The following is a 25475-nucleotide window of genomic DNA, read 5'->3' as shown; positions in this document are numbered from 1 at the left end:
TAATATATATCAAACCTCAGAAAAAATATACATTGATGACCTCCTGAAACTCTCTATACAGTCCATCTATTCGAAGATAGTCTAAAATACACCTATGAATCCTGCCAGAACATCACAAATAATCAATGTTTATACTATATAATAATGGTGTCATTGTGGAATCTTGTGATTCAAGTAGGAGATATTGAAGAATGTTAATAATAAAAGCCCTGTGAGGACGGGCACGGTGGCTTACGCCTGTAATCCCAGCACTTTGAAAGGCCAAGGCAGGTAGATCGCTTGAGCCCAGGAGTTGCAGACCAGCCTGAGCAACATGGAGAAACCCCGTCTCTACAAACAAAATACAAAACAATTAGCCAGGTGTGGTGGTGCACACCTGTAGTCCCAGCTACTCAGGAGGCTGAGGTGGGAGGATGGCTTGAGCCTGCGAGGCAGAGGTTGCAATGAGCTGAGATCGTGCCACTGGGTGTGACAGAGTCAGACCCCTGTCTGGCAAGAGAGCCTGGGCAACAGAGCCAGATCCCATCTCAAAAACAAAAAACAAAAAACAAATCCCTGTGAAATTTTACTGCTTACTCCAAGCATATTCCTAAAAATCACTGTTTCATACACTAGCTAGTAAACACTTCATAATGTCACCGGAGATTTATCTTAATATTAGTAATAGGGTGTCTGCTGAACAATTGGTTAGGTTTTTGTTTTATAAACACTTTGAATCATTTAACTAAACAGGTTCTTTTATTTACTTGCTGCTATGAAGTTTAGAGGCAAATTTGTAGTCTCCTCTCAAGAAGTATATTGGTAAATCGGGCGTGGTGGATCACACTTATAATCCCACCACTTTGGGAGGCTGAGGCAGGAGGAGAGCTTGCGGCCAGGAGTTTGAGACTAGCCTGGTCAACATAGTGAGATCCCATCTCTACAAAACATTTTTTAAAGTTAAAAAAAAAATACATTTTAAAATGTATATTGGTAACTTTTATTGGTCTCATATCTACATTTTACGTCACCTCAAGTTGTTTTCCCTTTGCTTCCTCTGTGTCAAATACTTATGTAAATGATTGAATTCTGTTTATCCTTTTAAGTTGCTTTATATCCTTTTTTGGAATGAAGTAGATTACTAGTATATTTCTCACTATAAATACATTTGTATTATGGTTTTACCTAATGAGATCTAAAACCCTAGTTAATATGAATCCGCCTCTTAGAGACAGCTAGTTTCATGTTGATGCCATGTTTCTGCGTTTACAGGAGGAAAGGCTGGACCCTGTATTTGTGTTGTGTACCCTCACTCTAGGAGGTGTCTTCACACTAAGAGATGGCCACTCAGCTTCTGGCATTATCACTCTGCATCTACTTTGCCAAGCTTCTTCTTTTGAAATGTCTTGTGTAGGCAGTAGTTATGAATATGCCACCCAGAAGAATATCAGATGAATAAACTTACAAATATTTTGAATAAAGCTCAATCTAACAATAGATATTTGAATGAAAATACTGGAATCTCTTGTAATAGCTCAGAAGGTAGCTTAAGTTTTAGCACAGGTGGTAGGATCACAACACCTTGACCAGGACAGTCCACCTCTGAGCCTCGTCTACTATGTGGTTTCTGAGTTCTGAAGCTCAGAATGTTACATATATGGGAAGTAGAATACAATAATCTATGTAATTTCTCTGGATTCCATTCCCAGTTATCACATGCCCCAAGATTTCCAATAAATCAGAAAACCTCACATTTGCATTTTAGTATTTCCAAAGGTTTTTTATTTTTATTTAGAGACTGGGTTTCACTGTTGCCTAGGCCAGAGTGCAGGGGCTATTCACAGGTGCGATCATAGCACCCCACAGCCTTGAATACCTGGGCTCAAGCAATCCTCTTGCCTCAGCCTCCCAAGCAGCTGGGACTACAGGCACCCAGCTTCCAAGGCTGTTTTTATTTTTATTTTTTTAAAGTTATGTATAGATAGGAAATCAAACACTTAGGAGTGAGCCCTCTCAACTCTTACTCCTCTCACATTTCCCTCTCAGTCTATACATAATCAGAAACCTGGGAGACCCTTGATGTTGTCAAGTAAACATTTCAGGTGTGATAAAAAAGGATATAGGCGCCTAAATTTTAAACTTACTAGCATAATCACGTTATCAACATAAATTAACTACTGAAAGTTAATTTGCTTAAACATGGCTGATTACAGTTTTTACCCCATCAGTCAATCTCAATAACTTCTCTTACTTCAAGTGAAGATAGTACTATCTATTATAAGAATAATTCTAAAGCTGCACTCATGAACAGTCATGTGCTTCATTTTCAATGAGTCAAGAGCCATATGGTTCTCTTTAATGAATACAACTCTGGCAACAAAATCTTGGCTCTCCCTTCCTGTTACTTGCAATAAAAAAATTTTGCATTTTCCATGGAATCTGAATTATTGACCAAAATGACTCATTCAAATTAGATATACCTAATATAAACACATTTCAGGCCTACTTTTTCAGCTTTTTGCTAGCTGAAATTTCTGACTGATACTACTAGTCATCATTATACAGAATAACTTCTATTTTTTAATCAGTGTACTCTAGATTGTTTAGCACTCACTCTGAGCAGATTGATTACATTTTTGAGATTATTAAGTACACATAGTTACTTTCAAAGCAAGGGCTATGCAACAGATATCTACTGAAGTCAGTAGATTCCAAAGCAGTTTATCTCTGACAAGCTAAATCCTAATCCAGATGTCATATTTGAGTTCTAGAGCTACAGCTTTTCATTAATACTAGTAGAGATGTTACTGACATCTCATTTGAACATGAACATAAAAGAAAACTGCTTATGTTGGGGGTACAGAGTCTAACATATCCAAAGGGAAAGTAATCTAGAAGAAAACAGAAACAGCTACTATTTAGTGAGTCCTTACCATAAGCCAGTCACACTGCTAAGGATTCTATATGCATTATTTGTTAAGATCTCTATATGCATTTAATTCTCAGAGCAATCATTTAAAGACTTTATTATTTAGGAGTTTACTACTATGTTGTACATGGGAATAAACTGAAGTATAAACAGGCTATGTGACTTGCCAAAAGTTAGAGAGAGAATAACTGACAGAACCAGGATGTAAATTCAGGTCACCAACTTGAAAGCCACTGAACATCATGGATTTTCATTCAACACATATTCAAAAAAACACTATCAGTACCTTCTGGTAATAGTTATTTTTTGGTATGCTAAAAAGATATGGAGTCACGAAGAATTACTGCTTGACTTACTAACCACTTCCATACTCCCCAGATACTGAGCAGAAACAGAAATAAGTTTTTTTCCTCTGAAATCTGCCTTAACCCACAGTGAGAGACCTAATGTGAGGCTCCAACTTCTTCCAAGACATTCCCCTCCCTGCTACTGTTAACAGAAGAATATCAGCTATGTTGAAAGAAAGAATATTCACTGTCTTAAAAAAGGACATTCACTGTTTCACATATATAATAATTATCCCTATTGCTGGATCTTCATGCATTATCTTCCCTTTACAACCTTCCCAATTCTAAAGGGATATCAAAATGATATCTTTTTTTGGTGAGATGTAACATTTGGAATCTGTACCACCGAATTTAAAACTCACACAGTTATTTTTGACTGCTACTCCATAACTTATACCTTCAACTACACTAACTTTGAGGACAGAATCTTTATATAAACTACCAATAGACTGGGCACAGTGGCTCATGCCTGTAATCCCAGCACTTTGGGAGGCCAAGGCAAGAGGATCGTTCGAACCTAAAAGTTCAAAACCAGCCTGGGCAACACAGTGAGACCCCATTGTTACAAAAAATTTTTAAAAATTAGCTGGGTCTAGTGGTGTGCAACTGTGGTCCTAGCTACTCAGAAGGCTGAGGCACAAGTATCTCTTGAGCCCAGGAGGTAAAGGCTGTAGTTAGCCATCATTGTGCCACCGCACTCCAGACTAGGCAAAAGAGCGAGACTCTGTCTCCAAAAAAAGAAAAGAAAACACCAATGGTTGCCTACGCTATAGTCATTCCAACTTTATACTTGCTAATTGGGCCTTCCTCTTGTTTGCATGTTAAAGTGCCTAATTTCAGAGAAGGAATCATAATTGTCCTAACCAATCAGTAATTTCATTCCCCTTTGCCAGTTATCAGTCTTGGGGTGGGCATGTGACCCAATTATGGCCAGTGACACATAAGGAAGTCTAATGATAAGGTTCTAGAAAAATTATCCTCCCTGATAAAAGAGCAACACAAATAGATCCTTTTTATGCCCTTGCCCCATCCTTACTGCTTGGCACTCTCTCCTGTTGAAGACCATGAGTAAAGACATCACCAGCACTTGACGGCAACGTGGGAAGGTGGAAGGAGTCAGCTCTTTCTATATCTTTCTACTTCCTGGAGTTAATTTTCTGCCTCACATAAAGGGCTAAAGAGCTATTTAAACACAGAAAAAATGGGTATGCTATTAATTTCACCTAATGTTTCAAATTATGAATATATGTATTTTTCTTGTTTATAATTTTGTCATTAAAATTAGAAAAAAAAATCTGTGATAAAGACAGCAAATGACGAATAACAGCAAAATATTGTATTTTAAACCAGTAAATATCCAAGGGAGCCAGAACTTGAAGTGTCAATATTCTGAAAAGAAGTGAAACAAAGAAAGGTAAAACCCAATAGTCTCAACCATTTTCATTCTTGACCTATTTCCTGGTGAGAAAATGGTAAGGAAGCAGAAAGGGGTAAAAAGAGGTAAAGTATTCTGAAGTCCCTGCATTTTCCATGAAGTGGTAAAAGTACCAATGCCTAGAACTAATAAATCAAGGATACATGTAATAATCTCTAGGGTAGCCTACTGAACAAAAAATAAGAGAACATATAACAAGGTTTTGAAGGTAACAGAAATAAGGGGAGAGGAAAGAACAGATGTGACAAACAGAAAACAAATAGAGGATGGTCTGAAACCAAACATATTGGTGATTATGTTAAATGCAAACAGACTATAAATCAATAAAAGACAAAAACAAATTTAAAAAACAAAACTCATATATATCCTGGGCATTGGCATACGGATAAGACAATTATTTCAATGTAACACAGTAGAAAGTCCAGAAACAGATCTACAAAAATATAGCCACTTGATACATGACAAAGATGTCACTATAGTACATAAGAAAAAGCAAAGTTTTTTCCAACAAATGGTGTGGGGTCAACTAGTTATTCATATGGGAAAAAAATGAATCTGAACTCTTAACCCACATCATATTTAAAAAATTAACTGCAGGTAGGTAGATCTAAATGTGAATACACAAAAATAAAACTTCTAGAACAAAACAGGAGAATATCTTTGTGACCTTGAGGTATGGGAAGACTTGTTAAACAGAACAAAAAAAAACACTAAGAATAAAGGAAAAGAAAAAGTTTTTGTTGTTGTTGGTGGTGGTGGTGGTGGTGTTTGTTTGGTTTTTGAGACGGGGTTTTGCTCTGGTGCCTAGCAGGAGTGCAGTGGTGCAATCAAAGCTAATTTTTTTTCTTTTCCATTTTTATTGTAGAGACAGAGTCTCACTTTGTTGCCCAGGTTGGTCTCAAACTCCTGGCCTCGAGCAATCCTCCTGCCTCAGCCTTCCAAAGTGCTGGGATTGCAGGCATAAGTGACTGAGACTGGCTTAGAATAAAGGAAAAGATTAGCTGGATTTCATTAGAATTGATGATATCTTCACCAAAAGATTCCTTTAAGAGAGTAAAAAAAATACCACAGAATGAGAGAAGATAACTGCAATACTGTACATGTATCTGAAAAAGGATTCATAATCCGAATGCATAATGAACTCCTATAAAACAGGGAAAAGGACTGAATAGGTGCTTTAAAAGAGGCAATCTAAAAAGCCAATAAACACACAAAAAGGCATTTAAACTCATAAATCATCAAGTAAACATAAATTGAGACCAAAATGAGAGACTACTGCAACCACACTGGAATAGCCAATTTTTTAAAAACTGTTATCATGTATAGGTGAAGATGTGGAGTAACTAGTATTCTCACACATTGCTAGTAGAAATGTACATGCTATATCCACTTTGGTAGTATCTTTGAATAGGGTAATTGGCAAAAAAAAAAAGAAATGGAAGTATCTCTGATAGTATCTGATAATGCTGAGATATACATATTCTATGATCTAAGCATTCCATTCTGTGATATAAATCATACAGAACTGTGTACATAATGTGCACTAAAACATATGCACATGACAATTCATAGTGGCACTGTTAGCAATAGCCAAAATATGAAAAAAAAAACAACTAAATAATGAAATATCAGTGTAGAATAACTAAATAAATTGAAGCATGTTCACACAATGGGGCACTACACCAACAATGAAAATACGTTAACTATTGCTATACACAACAATATAGATGATTTTGAAACGTAAGTAAAAGCCACAGACATAAAAGAGTACACAGTATGAATTCCACATACATAAAGTTTAAATACTTGCAAAATTAATCTAGATAGAAATCAAAATAATATTGAAACTGAAGGTGGAACAAGGAAGGATTCTGAAACTACTGGTAATGTTTTACTTCTTGATTGAGGAGTAGTTATATAATAAATGTTCACTTTGTAGGAATTCATCAATTTCCACACTAAGATGTGATGATTGCACACCTCTCTGTATTACATTATATTTAAAAGCTTACCCTTAAATGTAGTAGTTTCTTTTGGGGTGGTGAGAATGTTTGGAACGAGATAGAAACGGTAGTTGCACAACACTGTGAATGTGCTAAATGCCACTCAATTCCACACTTTACAATGGTTAAGTTTATGTTATGTAAATTTGATCTCAAATTTTTAAAGTTACTGAAAAATTCAACCTCAATAAAATAGTGTACATATTTATTAGTGGATATTCATGAATACAAACATTAGGCTGTCATGCTGAACTTACCAACTGCAGTGTCACCATCTAATAAATTGTCATCTTCAGATGTTTGAAAGTCCATAATAACACCTGCTCCATCTAAAAGTTCCTCATCACTACTTGCACTTGTTATACTGTTGTAGCTGTTTCTATAGTAGCCTCTATGGAACAGCTGCTCAGACTCCATTTAGCTGTCTGATTATCTGTGGGGGGGAAAAAGTAGTTTTAACATTTTTCAAACATACAATAAAAATCATCTAGTTTAACATCACAAAAGGAAAGTTATGATCTATGTGCTAAAAAAAATTAAGCGTATTCACTGTAACAATAGTTACCTTTATTAAGTATTTTGGGGTGAGGTAATAATTTTATTCTCATTATACAGTTGTAAAAAAGAATGAAGAATTTCTCCAGGTAGATCTCCAATTGTTAAGTTGAAAAATGTAACGTATATTTACATTTTTGCTTGTGTATGTATAGATTTGTCTCAGGAGAGAGTTCCAAGTAAGTTGCCCAAAGGGTAGGGAACAAGATGGCTGAAGTACAAGGTTTGAAAGACAGACTGCCCCTTTTGAATATTTTATCAGGTGTAAGAGGTGTAAGTACAACCTGATTTTAAAAATAAATACTACAATTAAAAATTTTAAAATATTTATTTCATTCTCCTTTCATCATTTTAAAATTTAAATCTTCAGAGCCTATGGTCAAACATTAGCCACTGATAAAATGGTAACATGCAACAAATCAAAAAAGGGTATGTTTTCATTGTTCTTACTCTCCATATTCTTAGATCTGTATTACTCTTAACTAGTTTGATTTTTAAATACATCCACTTACTTACTCAACACCAAAATAAGAGTTCAACATAAGTATGGGGACATTAGTAATAGACTTTTAAGCTGCATGTGTGGGACTTGAAAGATGCAGTCATAAAAGCAGTCAAACCAGTAAGCCTTGTAAAACAAGACTTAGCAGATATGGCCTAGTAAGTACACACAGAAAATGACAGATGAAGACTAAAGTAAGCACAGTTCAATTCCAGTGCTGAATTCTAGCAGTGAATTCTAATACTGAAGACGTGGAGTGTTTTAAGACAATCTCTTCTACTCAGTAAATTTTCCTTCTGCAAATGGAAAAATAACCTCAAAGAGCTTTAATAACAAAAAGGTATTTATGAAGTTTTAGAAAACTAGACTATTACTGACAATAAATATCTTTTAAACAGATTATATAAATTTCCTAACTTAAAGATCACTTTGAAAAAGGTGAAGTTTTGAGAGCTCCTTGAGAGCATGCCTCTGCTCTCCACATCTGGCATAATGACTGGCACAGTGTAAGAACAACAAATGTCAAACTATTCAATTAATGAGGTCAAAAAGAGAAATGTATTCAGTTTTCAATTTTAAAAAAATCCTCTCTCCAAGAGTATTAAACTGTTCTTGGAGGAATAACCAAAATTAGCAAATTAAAAAAGAAAAATGTAAATACTTGCTGCTTTGCAACTTTATGAATGTTTTATAGTTATCGCTACCAAAGATGGCATATTATACTGAGATGAGATTTGTTAGAGTATATTAATTAAAACAATAGGAAAGTATGAAAGTAGTTGTTCATACTAAGAAATCTGCAGTTCCATAGAAGCAAACAAATTAAATATTATGTGGCTTTTGAGAAAATTACCAAAAGGCTTTTAAAAACATAAACATTAATAGCTTAAGAATCATTTAATTTTGATGTATCAAAGCATGTATGCTAAGATTTTTGTGAAGAACACAGACACTCTGTTTTTATTTCTTTACAGAATAGAAGGGCTTAATACATATGATAACATTTCAGTGAACATTAGCTAGAGGCTACACAGCACTGAGAAATCTCTGTAAAATCATTAAACCTTTTTATGTGTTAATACTTCAATCAGCAAATTCCAATATATCTCCTCCATTTTATTCCTAAAAGTCTCTCAAAAATCGTAAGTGGTAACTGGAAATTTAACTATTTCCGTTAAAAAAATTAATTTCATAATACCTTTGAGACACCTAGCCTGCAGATCATTCTTTATAACACGAGCATGCAACTCTGCTCCAAATAAACCAATTAAACCCAGGCCTGCATGGGTTTCTATTTCTATAAATTTGATAACTTAAGATAAAAAAAAAAACTATTCCACGTATTAACCCAGAAACCTATAGAGCTGTACTGACTGATGCAGCAGCCAGCATACATACGGCTATCGAGCCATTGAAACATGGCTGGTCCAAACTGAAATGTGCTCTAAGTGTAAAATACCTACCAGATTTCTAAGACTTAATATTTAAAAAGGATGTCAAATATTTGACTAGAAATTTTATACTGATTACATGTTGAAATATTTTAGATCCATTGGGTTAAATAAAATATATTTGAAATGAATCTCACAACTTTCTTTTTACCTTTTTAATGTGGCTACTGAAAAATTAAAAATTACCTATGTGGCTTGCATTTGCAGCACTAACACTTTTATTGAACAGCACTGCTATAAAATATTCAAATTTCTATAGTAGCATAAAGGACATATAACAGAAGGAAATCTGAACACTAGTGTTAAATATTTTCAGGTTCTAAACCCAATTCCCAGGCTTGGGCACAAAAGGCTATTTAGACTCTAACACAGCAGATGAAATTTTACATATTTAAAAAAAAATAATGCAAAGTCACCTTTTCCATTTTAATCACCAAAAAATATACTTATAATCATTTCAAAACATTGTAATAGATACACAGTAGCTTGTAAATATATTCTTACAAAATTATAAAAATTAGAGATAAGCTGGGTGTGGTGGCGCATGCCTGTAGTTCCAGCACTTCGGGAGGCCGAGGCAGCAGGATCGCTTGAGGTCAAGAGCTCAAGACCCACCTGGCCATGGTGGTGAACCCCATCTCTATTAAAAATAAAAAATTAGCCGGGCGTGGTGGCAGCCGCCTGTAACCCCAGCTACTAAGGAGCCTGAGGCATGAAAATCGCTTGAGCCAGAGAGGCGGCAGTTGCAGTGAGCTGAGATTATGCCACTGCACTCCAGCCTGGGAAACAGAGTGAGACTCTGTCTCAAAGAAAGTAATAATCATAATCAGAGATAAACTATGAAAACTTCCAGTAATAAGGCCTCGTTTACCTCATAAATTCCTATATTATCTACGTGCAATTATTTTGCTTCCTTCGAATCTGATGACACTGCAGCCAGCACAGTTTTTTTTTTCCAAAAAGTAAGTTTGCTCATAATCTCTCTCCATTCCATGTTAACATCTCTTAATCATTTCCTGCTACCCTTAAGAAACAAACTCTTTAATATAGCAGAAAAAGTTCTATGCAGCCCAACCCCTGCTAGTTCCCCAGCATTTTTTTTTTTTTTTTTTTTGAGATGGAGTCTCGCTCTGTCACCCAGGCTGGAGTGCAGTGGCGCGATCGCTGCTCACTGCAAACTCCGCCTCCTGGGTTCAGGCCATTCTCCTGCCTCAGCCTCCCGAGTACCTGGGACTACAGGCGCCCGCCACTGCGCCCGGCTAATTTTTTGTGTTTTTAGTAGAGACGGGGTTTCACCATGGTCTCAATCTCCTGACCTCGTGATCCGCCCGCCTCGGCCTCCCAAATTGCTGGGATTACAGGCCTGAGCCACCGCGCCTGGCCCCAGCTTCTTTTAATAGCCATTCTGACTGGCGTGAGATGGTGTCTCACTGTGGTTTTGATTTCCATTTCGCTAATCATTAGTGATGTTGAGCATTTTTTCACATGCTTGTTGGCCAGTTGTATATCTTACTTTGAGAAGTATGTACTTCCTGAAGTACTCTAGACTCACTGATCTTTCAATCTCTCAGTCCTATCAAGCTCTTTCCTGACTCCTGCCCCAAGGCCTTTGTTGCTCCCTCTGCCTGGATCATACCCTCTTCTCTTTAACAACTCACTCTCTTAATATTTTGTTGAAGGTTTTTACATCTATGTTCATCAGGGATATTGACCTGTACTTTTCCTTTTTCATTGTGTCTTTGCCAGGTTTTGGTATTGGGGTGAAGCTGGAATGAGTTAAGGAGGAGCCCCTCCTCATTTTTTGGAGTCGTTTCAGTAGAATTGGTACCAGCTTTCTTTGTACATCTGATAGAATTCAGCTATGAATACATCTGGTCCAGGGCTTTTCTGGTTGGTAGATTTTTTATTACCGATTCCATTTTGGAACTCGATATTGGTCTGTTCAGGATTTCAATTTCATCCTGATTTAATCTTGGGAGGTTGTTTCCAGAATTTATCCATTTCCTCTAGATTTTCTAGTTCGTGTTTACAGATGTGTTCATAATAGTCTCTGGGGATCTTTTGTATTTCCATGGGATTGGTTGTAATGTCACCTTTGTTGTTTCTGATTGTGTGGTGATTTGGATCTTGTCTCTTTCTCTGTTAATCTAGCTAACGTCTGACAAAGGTCTAATATCTACAATCTACAAGAAGCAAACAATTCAACAAGCAAAAAACAACATTATTAAAAAGTGGGCAAAGACGGCCGGGCGCGGTGGCTCACGCCTGTAACCCCAGCACTTTGGGAGGCCTAGGTGCGCGGATCACGAGGTCAGGAGATCAAGACCATCCTGGCTAACATGGTGAAACCCCGTCTCTACTAAAAATACAAAAAAAATTAGCCGGGCGTGGTGGCGGGCGCCTGTAGTCCCAGCTACTCGGGAGGCTGGGGCAGGAGAATGGCGTGAAACCAGGAGGCGGAGCTTGCAGTGAGCCGAGATTGCGCCACTGCACTCCAGCCTGGGCGACAACAGAGCAAGACTCCGTCTCCAACAAACAAACAAAAAAAGTAGGCAAGGACATGAACAGATACTTCTCAAATTAAGATATACAACTGTCCAACAAGCAGATGAAAAAATGCCCAACATCACTAATCATTAGAGAAATGGAAATCAAAACCACAATGAGACACCATCTCACACCAGTCAGGATGGCTATTATTAAAAAGCCAAAAAACAACAGATGCTGGCAAGGCTATGGAATGCTTATACACTGTCAGTGGGAATGTAAATTGGCTCAGCCCCTGTGGAAAGCAGTTTGGAGATTTATCAAAGAACTTAAAACAGAAATACCATTTGACCCAGCAATGCCATTACTGGGTATATACCCAAAAGAAAATAAATTGTTCTACATAAAAGACACATGTGCTTATATGTTCATCACAGCACTACCCACAATAGCAAAAACACAGAATCAACCTAGGTGCTCATCAATAGTGGACTGGATAAAGAAAATATGGTACAGGCTGGGTGCAGTGGCTCACGCCTGTAATCCCAGCACTTTGGGAGGTCAAGGCGGGCGGATCACCTGAAGTCAGAAGTTCAAGACCAACCTGGCCAACATGGTGAAACCCTGTACTAAAAAAATACAAAAATTAGCCGGGAGTGATGGCAGGTGTCTGTAATTCCAGCTACTCGGGAGGCTGAGGCAGGATAATTGCTTGAACCTGGAAGGCAGAGTTTGCAGTGAGCCAAGATCGTGCCACTGCACTCCAGCCTGGGCGACAGAACAAGACTCTGTCTCAAAAAAAAATAAAAATAAAAAAAGGAAAGAAGAGAAAATATGGTACATATACACCATGGAACACTACACAGCCATAAAAAGAATAAAATCAAGTCCTTTGCAGCAATGGGGATGCTGCTGGAGACCATTATCCTGAGTGAATTAACACAGTAACAGAAAACCAAATACAGCATGTTCTCATTTTAAGTGGGAGCTTTAACATCAGGTACTCACAGACATACAGATGGCAACAATAGTCACTGAGGACTACTAGAGCGGGAAATGTAGGGAAGGAAGCAAGGGCTGAAAAACTGTTGAGCACTATACCCACTTCCTGGGTAATGGGTACAACTGTACCCCAAACCGCAGCATCATGCTATATACCCATGGAATAAACCTGCACATCTAAAATAAAAGTAGAAATTGTAAAAATAAAAAAGAATTAACTCTCCTACTCATTTTTCAGGTCTTACATCAAGTATCCCTTTATTTAACAAACTCTTAACCAGAGCTTACTACATGCTAGGCAATATCTTAAGCCCTTTACAAATTCATTCATTTAATATTCATATTAAATATATGACAACCTTAAAGAATAGGTGCTATTATTGTCCCCACTAAAAATGAGGAACTGAGGCACAAAGCATGTAAATAACTCGCCCAAAGTCATGCAGTTAGTAAGCAAAGCTTCGCTGACCCACTTACTATCTGGATCAAATTTTCTCATTATTAGTTCTTATAGCTCTCTTTTACAGCACTTACCACAGTTGAATATTAAATTTATTTATGTGATTATTTAATATCTGTCTGCCATTGTAGAACGTGTCATGAGGTCTGACACTCAATTTTTGCTTAACACTGCATACTCAATGGTTAGCAAAATATGTCACATTAGACCAGGCGCAGTGGCTCACAGCTGTAATCTCGGCACTTTAAGAGGCCCAGGAGGGCAGATCACCTGAGGTCAGGAGTTCAAGACCAGCATAGCCAACATGGTGAAACCCCGTCTCTACTAAAAATACAAAAATTAGGCGGGCATAGTGGTGAGTGCCTGTAATCCCAGCTACTCAGGAGGCCGAGGCAGAAGAATCACTTGAGCCCAGGAGGCAGAGGTTGCAGTGAGCTGAGATCACACCACTCACTGCACTCCAGCCTGGGCAACTGAGCAAGATCTGCCTCAAAAAAAAAATGTGTCACAGTAGATGTTCAATTTTTTTAATTAAATTTTTATTTTGAGATAATTATGGTTCCACATGTAGTTACAATAAATAATACAGAAAAAAATCCTGTATATCTTTTACCCAGTTTCCATTAATGGGAACATCTCGCAAAACTATAGTACAATATCATAATCAAGATAACAACATTGATACAGTCAAGATACAGAATATTCCATCACCACAGGTATCTCTCATGTTGCCGTTTTACAGCCATCCCTCCTTAACCCCTAGCAACCCATAGTCTGTTTTCTACTTCAATAATTTTGCCAGTTCAAGAATGTTATATAAATGATATGATATGGGGATTAACTCTTTGTTCTCAGCACAATTCTCTGGAGATTCATCCAGGGTGTTACATGTGTCAATAGTTCCTTCCTTTTTATCAGAGTAGTCTATGATAACAGATATGCCACAGTTTGTTTAACCATTCACCCACTGAAGAACATCTGGCTTGTTTCTATGTTTTGGTGACTATGAATAAAGCTGCTACAAACATGCATGTACAGGTTTTTGAAAATGAATAGCCTTCATTTCTTTGGGCTAAATGTCAGAGTACAATAGTTGAGTCATACAGTAGTCACATATTTGGTTTTTAAAGAAACTGCCAAATTGTTTTCCAGAGTGGCTGTACCATTGTACATTTCTACCAACAATGTATGAGTGATCCAGTTTCTTGACCTCGTTGCCAGCATTTGGTGTTGTCACTATTTCTTATTTTAGCTATTCTGATAGATGTACGGTAGTATCTTGTTGCTTTAATCTGCATCTCCCTAATGGGTAATGATGCTGAACATTTTTTATGTGCTCATTTGCTATATGTGTAATCCTCTTCAGTGAAATGACTATGTCTTTTGTCCGTTTTCTAGCTGGACTGCTTTCATACTGTTGACTTTTAAGAGTTCTTTATATATTACAGATACTAGTTATTTGTCAGTTGTGTTGTCTGCAAATATTTTCTCCCCTCTCTAGTTTATCTTTTCATCTTTTTAACAGGGTCTATAACAGAGCAAAAATACTTAATTTTGATGAAGTTTAATTTATCAATTTTGCCTTTAAGGAGTATTCTTTTGGTGGCAAGTCAAAGAAACATATGCCTAACCCTACCTCCCCAAAATTTTCTTCTATTTTTCCTAAAGTTTTATAGTTTAATATTTTTATATTTCAGTCTGTGATCCATTTTAATTTGTGCATGCACAGGGTATGAGACATAGGTTGAGGTTCCTTTATTGGGGGGTTGGGAATGGGACAGTGTATGGATGTCTAATTGCTCCAGTACCAACTGTTGAAAAAGTTATCTACCTCCGTTGAACTGTTTCATGCTTTTGACAAAAACTAGGTATATTTATGTGGATCTATTTCAGAGTTCTCTGTTCTGTTCCACGGATCTGTGTCTTTATCTATGCCCATACCACACAGTCTTGATTACTGTAACTACATAATAAGTCTTGAAATTCAGTAGATTGATCTTTCACACCTTATTCTTCTTTTTCATTGCCTTTTCATGTAAATTTTAGAATAATCTTGTCCATATCTAAAAAAAATCTTGTTGGGTTAATTATATTGTATGAATAAATAACAAATGTATAAGAAATAAATGGTACATGTCTTCCTTGATGTTGTAAAAGAGCTAAAATTCAACAAGACCTAAACTAAATAAATATTTGCCCCAAAAGTCCTTGTCCTCCTACTTTTCCTATCTCAGTTTACAGGATCACCATTTATCTAGTATTCAAAGCTAGTTTTTGGAGTCATTTATTAATTTATTTGATAATCATTGACTGCACACTTAGCATGTACCAGGCAAAAAGCCAGATGCTAGGGTAATGAATAAGATATGGTTCCTGTTCCTAAGGCAGTGAAGGTGACAGACATCAACAAGTAACAACAATATGGTATGATACACATCACAGGAGAGGTACATACAATGTATTTGATAAACCTGAGAAAAGTAAGCAAGCTGGCTGGCAAACAGTCCATAAGCACTTAATAGAGGGAATATTTTAGCAAAATATTGAAGAATTAGGATAAATTAATTGGGCTATGAGGTAAAAAGTCAATACAGGCACACACACAAAAAAAGTATGCGCAACAGCATAAAAGCATCATAGTAAAACCTGCTTGGGTAGCTTATGTAAGAGGTAAAGGACCAGAGAGTAGCTACAGAGGCAGACATAGGCCAGATCATGAAGGGGAGGGGTTCATGTGTCACACTAAGAAACTTACATACTCATCTATACACAGGGGAAACCATGAAGAACTTCAGAGAAATCACATGATCAGACATGAATTTTAGTAAGCCAACACTAGCAGCAGTGTGAAAGCCAGATAAGAAGGGTAAGAGACTGAAGGACTACAGATAGAGAAGCTGGAGATGAGACTAGACGTCTGAACAATTCTGAACGTAAGATAGGGCATAACTGAATTAAGAGTGATATGATATATATTGGTTTTCATCCATGGTTCCTGGTTTATAAGTCCCACAGCTCTTATTACATTCTTTTTTAATATTAAATTTAATTTTATATAAGTAGAGACAGGATTTCACTATGTTGGCCAGGCTGGTCTCGAACTCCTGGCCTCAAGTGATCCGCCCACATCGGCCTTCCAAAGTGATGGGATTACAGAGGTAAGCCACTGTGCCTGGCCTTACTACAGTCTTTTGTATAATGTTGGGGCACATTAAACCTCAGAAAACAGAATCTCTTCTCTTGCTGACCTTTTCCTGCCCTCCTTTCCACCAACCCAAGGCAGAACTCTAATCTTCCACAGCCTGTCTGACTGTGGGTCATAAGACCTTCCCTTTAGAAGGGAGCTTGCCCCAGACCCTGGAAGAAGGAATGCTGCAGACAGGCAGAAGAATTTGGACAGGCAGGCCTTGCTGGGTTTCCCCACTGGGTCTATTAGTGCTGTTAGGTCATACTCTTTTTGTCCAATCACATTTCTACACAGTTGTTGACTGTGCCTATGTAATGAAGCCTCCATAAAAACCCAAAAGGAGTGGATTCAGAGAGCTTCCGGATAGCTGAATATTGGAGGCTCCTGGAAGGTGGCGCACCATGGGAAGGCATGGAAGCTCCATGCTCTTTCCCCTATCTCCCCCTATGCATCTGTTCATCTGTATCCTTTGAACATCCTTTATAATAAACTGGTAAGTGTTTCTCTGAGTTCTGTGAGCTGCTCTAGCACATTAATTGAACCCAAGGACGTAAGGAGTGGGGGGGGTCATGGGATCCCTGATTTATAGCCAGTGTTATCAGAAGCACAGGCAAAATCAAAATAACCTGGGGCTTGCGATTAGCACTGGAAGTGGGGGAAGTCTTTTGGGAACTGCCCTCAACCAGTGGTGTCTGACACTACCTCCAGGTACACCGTATTGGAACCGGGGGGCACCCAGTTGGTATCTGCTGCAGAACTAACTGGTTGGTTGCTGTGGGGGGAGAAACCCCCAAGCATCTGGTCACAGAAGTCTTCTGTGTTAATTATTGTTGTGTTGAGTGAGAGAATTAAAAAATACTTTGGCTGTGATTTTACCCTGCTCACTAAGACACATCAATATTGAGAAGCAGAGAGAGTTTGAAGAAATATTTAAGAGGACCTGGTAATTAATAAGATATAGGGAATGGTAAAGAAGAATCTAAGATATCCACTAAGGTTCCAACTTGATTAACTGAAAACAGTTGGCAGAAACAAATTTCAGTCTCCTGCAACTCACAGAACTCAAGACCAGCATGTTCTTTCCAACTTTAGGATTATACGTCGAGGCTTTAGTTTCTATTCCAGGTCAGACTATAAAGAAGGTTACCTCCATTACACTGACCTGAGCCCCAAAACTGCAAACACTAAGCAATATGCCACCAGAATTTGGGGAGGGGAGCAAAAATAGGAAAACCATGGAAATGGGTGGCGAAAGGATCCACAGCCTGAGATATGCACACTAATTTTTCATGGTTCCCAACAAAGTTTTGTCTCTCCCATAAAGGAGACTGACTGGGTACAGCTGAGGACCACATCTAATTCCCAAAGGTGTGTCAGTCAACTCTCTGTTAAGCTAAAAAGAAAAGTAGATATAAACTGGGTGAAAGAAGAAAAAGATTGTCAATGTCAGCAACTAGAGAGATGGAACAGAAGTCTCAAGAGCAACGATGGCAGAGAGGTGAAAATCTGAGCTAGCCATTTGTATGTAAGGAGCATTTTCATATAAATATTGTAAAAACTGTGCTAAGTACTAGTCACAGATTGAAACGTGAAAAGAGGCTAGGTGCAGTGGCTCACGCCTGTAATTCCAGCACTTTGGGAGGCCGAAGTGGGCAGATCACCTGGGTCAGGAGTTCAAGAACAGCCTGGCCAACATGGGGAAACCCCGTCTCTAATAAAAACACAAAAATTAGCCGGGCATGGTGGCGGGCACCTGTAATCCCAGCTACTCAGGAGGCTGAGGCAGAAGAATAGCTTGAACCCAGGAGGCAGAGGCTGAGGATAGCTGAGATCGCGCCACTGCACTCCAGCCTGGGCAACAAGAGCAAGACTGAGCCTCAAACAAAAGAAAAAAAAATGTGAAAAGGAATTTCAACATAACTTATTCATTTACTAACATTTATAGAATAGCTAACAATGTACCAGAAATTATAATAAATATGAACACAGTTTTTATTGTATTAATGCCATTATATTTGTATAGGCCCTACAGCTTTCAGTAGACTTCAGCATAAATTACATTATACATTTTCCTCAAGAGGGATGCTGTAATAGCTTTCTAAAAATTAGTATGTATTCCAGCCCAGTGCAGTGGCTCATGCCTGTAATCCCAACACTTTGGGATGCCGAGGTGGGCAGATCACATGAGGTCAGGAGTTTGAGACCAGTCTGGCCAACAGGGTGAAACCCTGTCCCTACTAAAAATACAAAAATTGGCTCGGCACGGTGGCTCATGCCTGTAATCCCAGCACTTTGGGTGGCCGAGGCGGGTCGATCACCTCAGGTCAGGAGTTCAAGACCAGCCTGGCCAACATGGTAAAACCTTGTCTCTGCTAAAAAGACAAAAATTAGGCAGGAGTGGTGGCGCGTGCCTGTAATCCCAGCTACTCCAGAGGCTGAGGCATGAGAATCGCTTGAACCCAGGAGGCAGAGGTTGCAGTGAGCAGAGATTGCACCACTACACTCCAGCTGGGGTAACAGAACAAGAGTCTATCTCAAAAAAAAAGTCACTACTATACCATAGGAATTAGTGTGGTCTACTGATTACATTAGCACTGGGCAAGGTTCAGTTTAAATCAAGTTCTCAAAGTACCCAAAGTAAAATCAACATATCTAATCCTTGCTATACTGACCTAATTTTAAACTGATTTTATAGGATTACTTTTCTTTCTTCCAATACAGTGATTCATCTTCTGCATTTAAGGTCGATATTAGAGATATGTAAAAGGATCTATGATGAATGGATAAAGAAAATGTAATATATATACAGAATGGAATACCATACAGCCTTTAAAAGGAAGAAAATTATGTCATTTTCAAAAACGTAGATTAACCCGGAGGACATAATGCTAAGTGAAATAAATAAGACACAAAAAAACAAATACTGCATGATCTCACATAGGTGTAAAATCTTAAAAAAAAAGTCAAACTCAGGGAGGCAGAGAGCAGAATGGTGGTCTACAAAGGCTAGGGAGAAGGGGGAAAAAGGAAAGGAGAGAGGTTAGTCCAAGAATACCAAGTTTCAGTTAGAGGAGTAAGTTTTAGAGATCTATTGCATGCCACGTTGACTATAATTAATAATAATGTACTATATACCTCAAAATTGCTAAAAGTTAATTTTAAACGTTCTCACCACAAACAAATGGCAAGTAGGTGATATGATGGACATGTTAATTTGCTTGATTTAACCTTTCTACAAAATATACATTTATCAAAACATCACATTGAACCCCAAAAATATACACAATGATTATCTGTCAATTAAAAATAAATAAAAACAGACAAAAAAACCCAAATTCCTCAGGGGCAGCGGGTATAAATGCTAGAGGCTTTCAAGAGGACAACGGAATAAACACACATACAAATATAACACTCAGATTATAACAAGGAAGAAAGATAAAACAATAAACCAATAAAAAGTTGCTGTGGAAGACAGAAACTTTGAAAACTAAATAGTCTTCATGATTTTAAAAGATAGAAACTGTTCAATTATTTCTCACAAGAAATAGCAAGAAATATATTTATTTAACTTGGTTCCAGTCAAAGTTGCAGATCAAATCTCTCTGGATTTCAACAATGAAAGTGAGGCAGTGGGGTTCAATCTCCATATTAAACTTCACTGAAGATTTATCTTTAAGAACCAAAATGAATCACAGCTACAATGTTTATGTACAGATGTGAATGTGCATATTTAAAAAATTAAAATGTTTATTAGAGTAGTAAGATTATGAGTATTCCTTTTAAAAACACTGTTTCCCAGACTCTCTGTAATTTTACATTGCTTTTATAATTGAACCTACAAGCCACGTCCCTCCTTGTTTTTCTCTAGCATTTTGACTATTCTAAACTACACTATGGTGCAGCAGAGAGCAGGAACTCTGAAATCATACTCCCAGGCTTCAGTCTCAGTTCTGACAGTTACTGTAGGGCAAGTTAGTTAAATTTTCTGTGCCTCAGTTTCTACGAATGTAAAACGGGATTAGTGAAAGTACCTACTTCGTGGGGTTGGTGTGAAAATTGAGATAATTCACAAAAATTACTTGGAAAAGAGCCTGAAAACACAGAATGCATTCAACAAATATTAACACTTATTATAAAATATTATACATTTTAGATCACTGCTGACAAGTTTGACTACCAAACTAAGTTGGAAGTTCTACAAAACAGTGATAGTGGCCAAACCCCACAGGATACTGCTTTGATATAAGACCCACCACAGAGATCAAATCTGGCTTCCTGAGCCGTCTGAAAATTATGACCAACATGTCACAACAGGAAATGGAAAGCCTACCACTAACATGACCTGGAAAATAGCCAATTTACTAACACAAACCCACAACATCAACAAATCTGTTCCCCTGAACCACATCTATCCAAAAGTAGTTTAAATATTTACATTCTTAATGAGCTATGTATGACTGATAACACATACTGAAGTACAATTTCCAAGTAAAAATGTAGGTACTATACATTCATATTGACTTCTTAAAATAATGTGACTCATGATTCAAGCAAAGCAGCAAAGTTTTCGAGGTGCTGAGGGGAGTAAGGGGTGGGAAGGGTATGCAATCTGTGATGAATTCTGCCAACAGTGGCTGTCTGTATTAACCAGAGGCCATATACGCATATTCAAGTTGAGAAAATATCTGTAGGTCACACACATGGTTTTTAAAGCCATATTATAGAACAAGACACTGAATAGCAGCAGCACCTTTTAAGATGAAAGTCAACAATTTATACACAAGCACTTTAACTCCCATATGTACTCCTGAACTGAACAAATATTATTTTGTAGTGACTCACAAAGGGACGTAGTTATTTCCATACCGACCTCATAAAAAAAAATCTTCTAAATTAACTCTTTAAAGATGAAAGTAAAACCATTTCTGGAAAGATTCAACAATTATACAAGCCACAATGATGCTGCAGTAACTGAACTGCATAGCTCCAAAAGTTTACGTTTGTAGAACTGAACTTTTGAATTATATATCTATGTAAAAGGTATGGTCGCTGTTGATTCAATTCCATGAACAGGAATTTCTTTCTAAAGGAAACAGAAATCTCAGTTTCTAATATGCACAATGCATATGTAATTATCTTCTATATGCTCCGCAGTTTTAAAATGCCATACAAACAAAGCATACCACATGCAAAGTCAATTTCTGAGATTCTAAGGCAGTTTCTGGTCAAGTTTAAGATCAAACCACAAATATATATACACAAAAAATATTTTACATACATATATATCTAAAGATAGAAAAACTGAATATTATTTTTAAATTGGGGAAAATTTAGCGAAAGTAAAACCCACTCCTCTAAGTTTAAAGTTAATCTTCTCCTGGAACCCACTTCCATTTTATTCAGAGGTCCTTCGACGGTTCCTGAAGCAGATGTGTGAAATTTTAAAGAATGTCTGAGGGTATATACCTAATCAGGATGGGTTAGCATCCCAATTCATGATGTACCTTTCAACATTATATAGGTACATTATAAGAGAAACCAAGATGAGCGCTGTGGCCTCACAGTTGGCCCAAAATCTGTGAACAGGAGAGCTGACGACTCTTCGCTCATACAATGCAACTCACCTCGCAGCTCAGAGACATAGCAAAATCGGTGGCTGTTTTCTGCGCTGCCTTTGGATTCTGCATCTGTTTCAAACCTAGAACCTAGCTACCCTCGGAGCTCCACCGAAGAAAGCCTGACACAACGAAAACTATCGCGATTTAAAAGATACCTGGCGTTTTCTACCGCAGAGGTTACGGAAATTTTGCCCGGTGGGACTTTTATTGTCCTCCTTCAAACACGGGAGCAACATGAAGTTAAATCCTCTCGCTCTGGAGATCCCTAGAGTCAACCTGCTTCTGCCCAAAATTAAAAATAAAAATCTCCAATCTCACTTCCCCCTTAAGACTAAAACTGAATCCATGCTCTAACTCGGGAGTAAAGTAGGATGGCTTTCAACCCACCACACCCTCCTTGCTCATTATTCCGGGTCGCGGGCGAACTAGAACACTGGGAAAGGGGCTGCAGGTTCCGGACCAGACCGGCCCTGACCCACGGAAGGGGAAGAGAAGCGGCAGGAGTCAGGAGCCCGACAGGTACGCCCCAGCGTCGACGCGTGACGTCACTACGTTGACGTGGACGGCCGTTCAGCGTCCGGCCGTCCCAACATCTCCTCCTCCGGCCACTCGCTGAGTCGCGTCGGCGCCTATTGGGCGGCGTGGGAACGGTGGGCGGGCCGGGACTGGGTCTCGAGGAGGAGGAGCGGTGCGAGGTGCCTGGCTCTGAGGGCCGCTGGGGCTGTGAAGCCTGTCATTAGCGATTAGCTCACGTCAGTCACTCACGCATCCCTGTTTGCCCTGCTGCTGACCTCGCGCGAGGCGGCCACCTTGTGGGAGATGTTTTCGTGAGGCAACAGACGCTGGCCGTTCCCAGCGTCACGCAGAGTTCGGATCCACTCTAGCGAGAGACCACAGCGTCCGGGAGCAGCTTGTGAAACTCTGGCGAGCGTCAGCCTTGAAAATAAAAAGTATTGGCAGCCGTCGACGAGCACAGGTTCCTAAAACTTAGATCGAAGAGAAGTACCAGCCTTCGAAAATAAACCAGCACCAAAAGCCCCCTGTGCTTATAGGTGACGTGCGGGCTGGGAGTGCAGTGGTGTCACCTCGCCTTGTATGTCATCGCCGGTTGTGTGCCTAACATACATACAAACAGGATAACTCGAATTTAGCCATCACGCATTTTCAAAAATACTGCTTGGAAATTGAATGTTTGGAGAAAAGATATAATCTGGGGTTTCTACACGGTCTGAATTGGGTTCATTTCCGTTTAGCAAACATTTATTGAGCTCCCAGCGTGGGTCACAGAATTCAGTAAACCTGATCCCGTGTTCAAGGTGCTATATTCCGATGCAGGGGCAGGGCGATGCAGTGAAAGAATGGTGGCCACAGCAGTAGCATACTAATAGCCTGGTGGGCAGGTACAGGTTTTGCATTTCTTTGGCGAGATCACTTTTGAGTGTCTCCACTGGGTGGCAGAATTAAGACCCGTGAACATTTAATATCTCCTGTATATTTAGTATGTTATGAATATATACTGATTAATGAATATTAAGTGCGTGTTGTATATCTTGTGCCTCATGAATATTAAATATGACCTGGTCTTGCCAGCCTTTTCTATTTTTACATATACGTGCTCCACCGACTGTTTTGCAGGCTAGGAACACGTGAGTTTTGTTCTCCTATTTCTTCTAGGGCAGAATTGAATATTCTCAAAGACAGTTCTGGGCTTCAGAGCTGGTATAGTGCCCATGGTCGTGATCACAGTGCGGTCAAGCTTCTTAGGACCTCTTTCATTACTTTTATCCAGGTAGAGTTTGTAGAACTATGGAAATACCCAAGCACGATTTTCTCTTACCTGGGACACTGTTGGCCAAGATCTTTAGATTCTTCTTAGAAAATGTGGAAAAGCAGGCAAAAATTTTTCCAAACCAAGTGGAATTTTTCACAAGACATTTACTCACATTTTTTTTCTCTCTCACTGTAGTTACGTAGCTAATTTTGGAAAGGCACATGGATTTTGAGAATGTAGACAGTAGTTGTGGTCTATTAGTCAATCTTACCTGCTTTCTATAAGGATGAAAAATTATTTCATGGTAGTGTCGTAGTTTCTTAATGGAGGATTGTTCCAAGGATCTCTCTTAAGTGTGCAAGAACAAGTCTATTTGTACGTTTGGTTTTTTGTAATATTATCCCTATTATGTACTACCTTATTCCTTTATAAGAACTTAAAGTCATGGTTTCTGGCATACATAATCATCGCACCAGTAGTTCTCAATCTTCACTTTGCATCAGAGCCATCTAGGGAGCTTCAGAAAAATATCCTTGCTTAGGTCCCACTCCCAGAAATCCTGTCTTAATTGTTTCAATGTTGGACCTAAGCATTCCTGTGTTTAACTCTTCCCAGTTGATCCAAGGTGCTCAGTCAGAAACACTGCGTTACATATGGGGCAATATATTTAAACAATGTGGTATGTGATTGCTTGGTGATAAAACAACAGATCGCATCTGGGAAAAAACGTTCTCTGTAATTCCTCTGGTGTTTTTGTCAGAGAATCTGGTGATGTTGAACTTTCTGTTCAACAGACTGGTGGGAGGAAACACAGGGTAAGCACCATAGCCAGATCTTTGGTACATTTTAAGTGCCCTAATGTGAATACTTTCAGCCTGATCTCATTCCATCGTGGTAAATACTACAGAAAGGATGCTGATTGATTGGCATTCTTACCACATCCCTTATTTTAGTGGGAGTGATTAAGAAGGAACTTCTTAGGGCTGAGATAATTCCCAGTAAGGTTTACAGATCCAACTGTGGGCTTTTCTCCCATATGAAAATAATTTAACAGCCCACCTGATCTCTGTACTGTAAATAACTGCTCCCGGAACCCTAAGAAGAGTTTGTATTAGTATCCAAGTGCTGTTGTAACAAATTCCCACAAATTTACTGGCTTGAAACAGTACAAATTTTTGATCTTAAAGTTCTGTAGGGTAAAAGTCTGACATAGGGCTCACTGGTTAAAAATCAAGATGTTGGCTGGGCAACCTCTTGGTGCCACATGTGGTGGCTCACGCCTGTAATCCCAGCACTTTGGGAGGCCAAGATGGACGGATCACCTGAGGTTGGGAGTTCGAGACCAGCCTCACCAACATGGAGAAACCCCATCTCTACTAAAAATACAAGATTAGCCAAGTTTGTTGGCACATGCCTGTAATCCCAGCCACTTGGGAGACTGAGGCGGGAGAATCACTTGAACCCGGGAGGTGGAGGTTGTGGTGAGCCAAGATCGCACCATTGCACTCCAGCCTGGGCAACAAGAGCAAAACTCTGTCTCAAAAAAAAAAAAAAAAAAAAATCAAGGTGTTGGCAGGGCTGTTTTCTTTTACAGGCTCTAGGGGAGAATCCACTTCCATGCCTTTTGCAGCTTCTAGAGGTCACTTGACTTCCTTGGCTCATTGTCCACTTCCTCCATCTTCAAAGCCAGCAATGGGAGGCTGAATGTTTCTCATATCATATATAAGTCCCCCTTGCCATGTAATCTAA

At 38.6% G+C, this 25475-nt stretch overlaps 1 protein-coding gene across 6 annotated transcripts in view; it reads right to left on the bottom strand.

The window, feature by feature from the left end:
* CLCN3 (chloride voltage-gated channel 3) overlaps window positions 1-25475 on the bottom strand; it is a 108098-nt gene extending 82623 nt beyond the window's left edge. Inside the window, exons 1-2 of one of the 6 annotated variants that reach the window (XM_034959404.3) lie at window positions 22343-25475; window positions 6951-7126 (exon numbers count right to left, since the gene is read on the bottom strand). In XM_034959404.3, coding sequence (XP_034815295.1) covers window positions 6951-7110 — 160 coding nt within the window. In that variant the 5' untranslated portion in view covers window positions 7111-7126; window positions 22343-25475. Of the gene's footprint in view, window positions 1-6950; window positions 7213-21899 lie in introns of all 6 variants that reach the window. The other 5 variants (XM_003821811.5, XM_055111998.2, XM_034959406.3 and 2 more) reach the window with 5 other exon arrangements.

The sequence above is a fragment of the Pan paniscus genome, chromosome 3 (genome assembly GCF_029289425.2).
Source record: "Pan paniscus chromosome 3, NHGRI_mPanPan1-v2.0_pri, whole genome shotgun sequence".
Lineage (NCBI taxonomy): Eukaryota > Metazoa > Chordata > Mammalia > Primates > Hominidae > Pan > Pan paniscus.
This window is presented reverse-complemented; position numbering and strand designations above follow the sequence as displayed.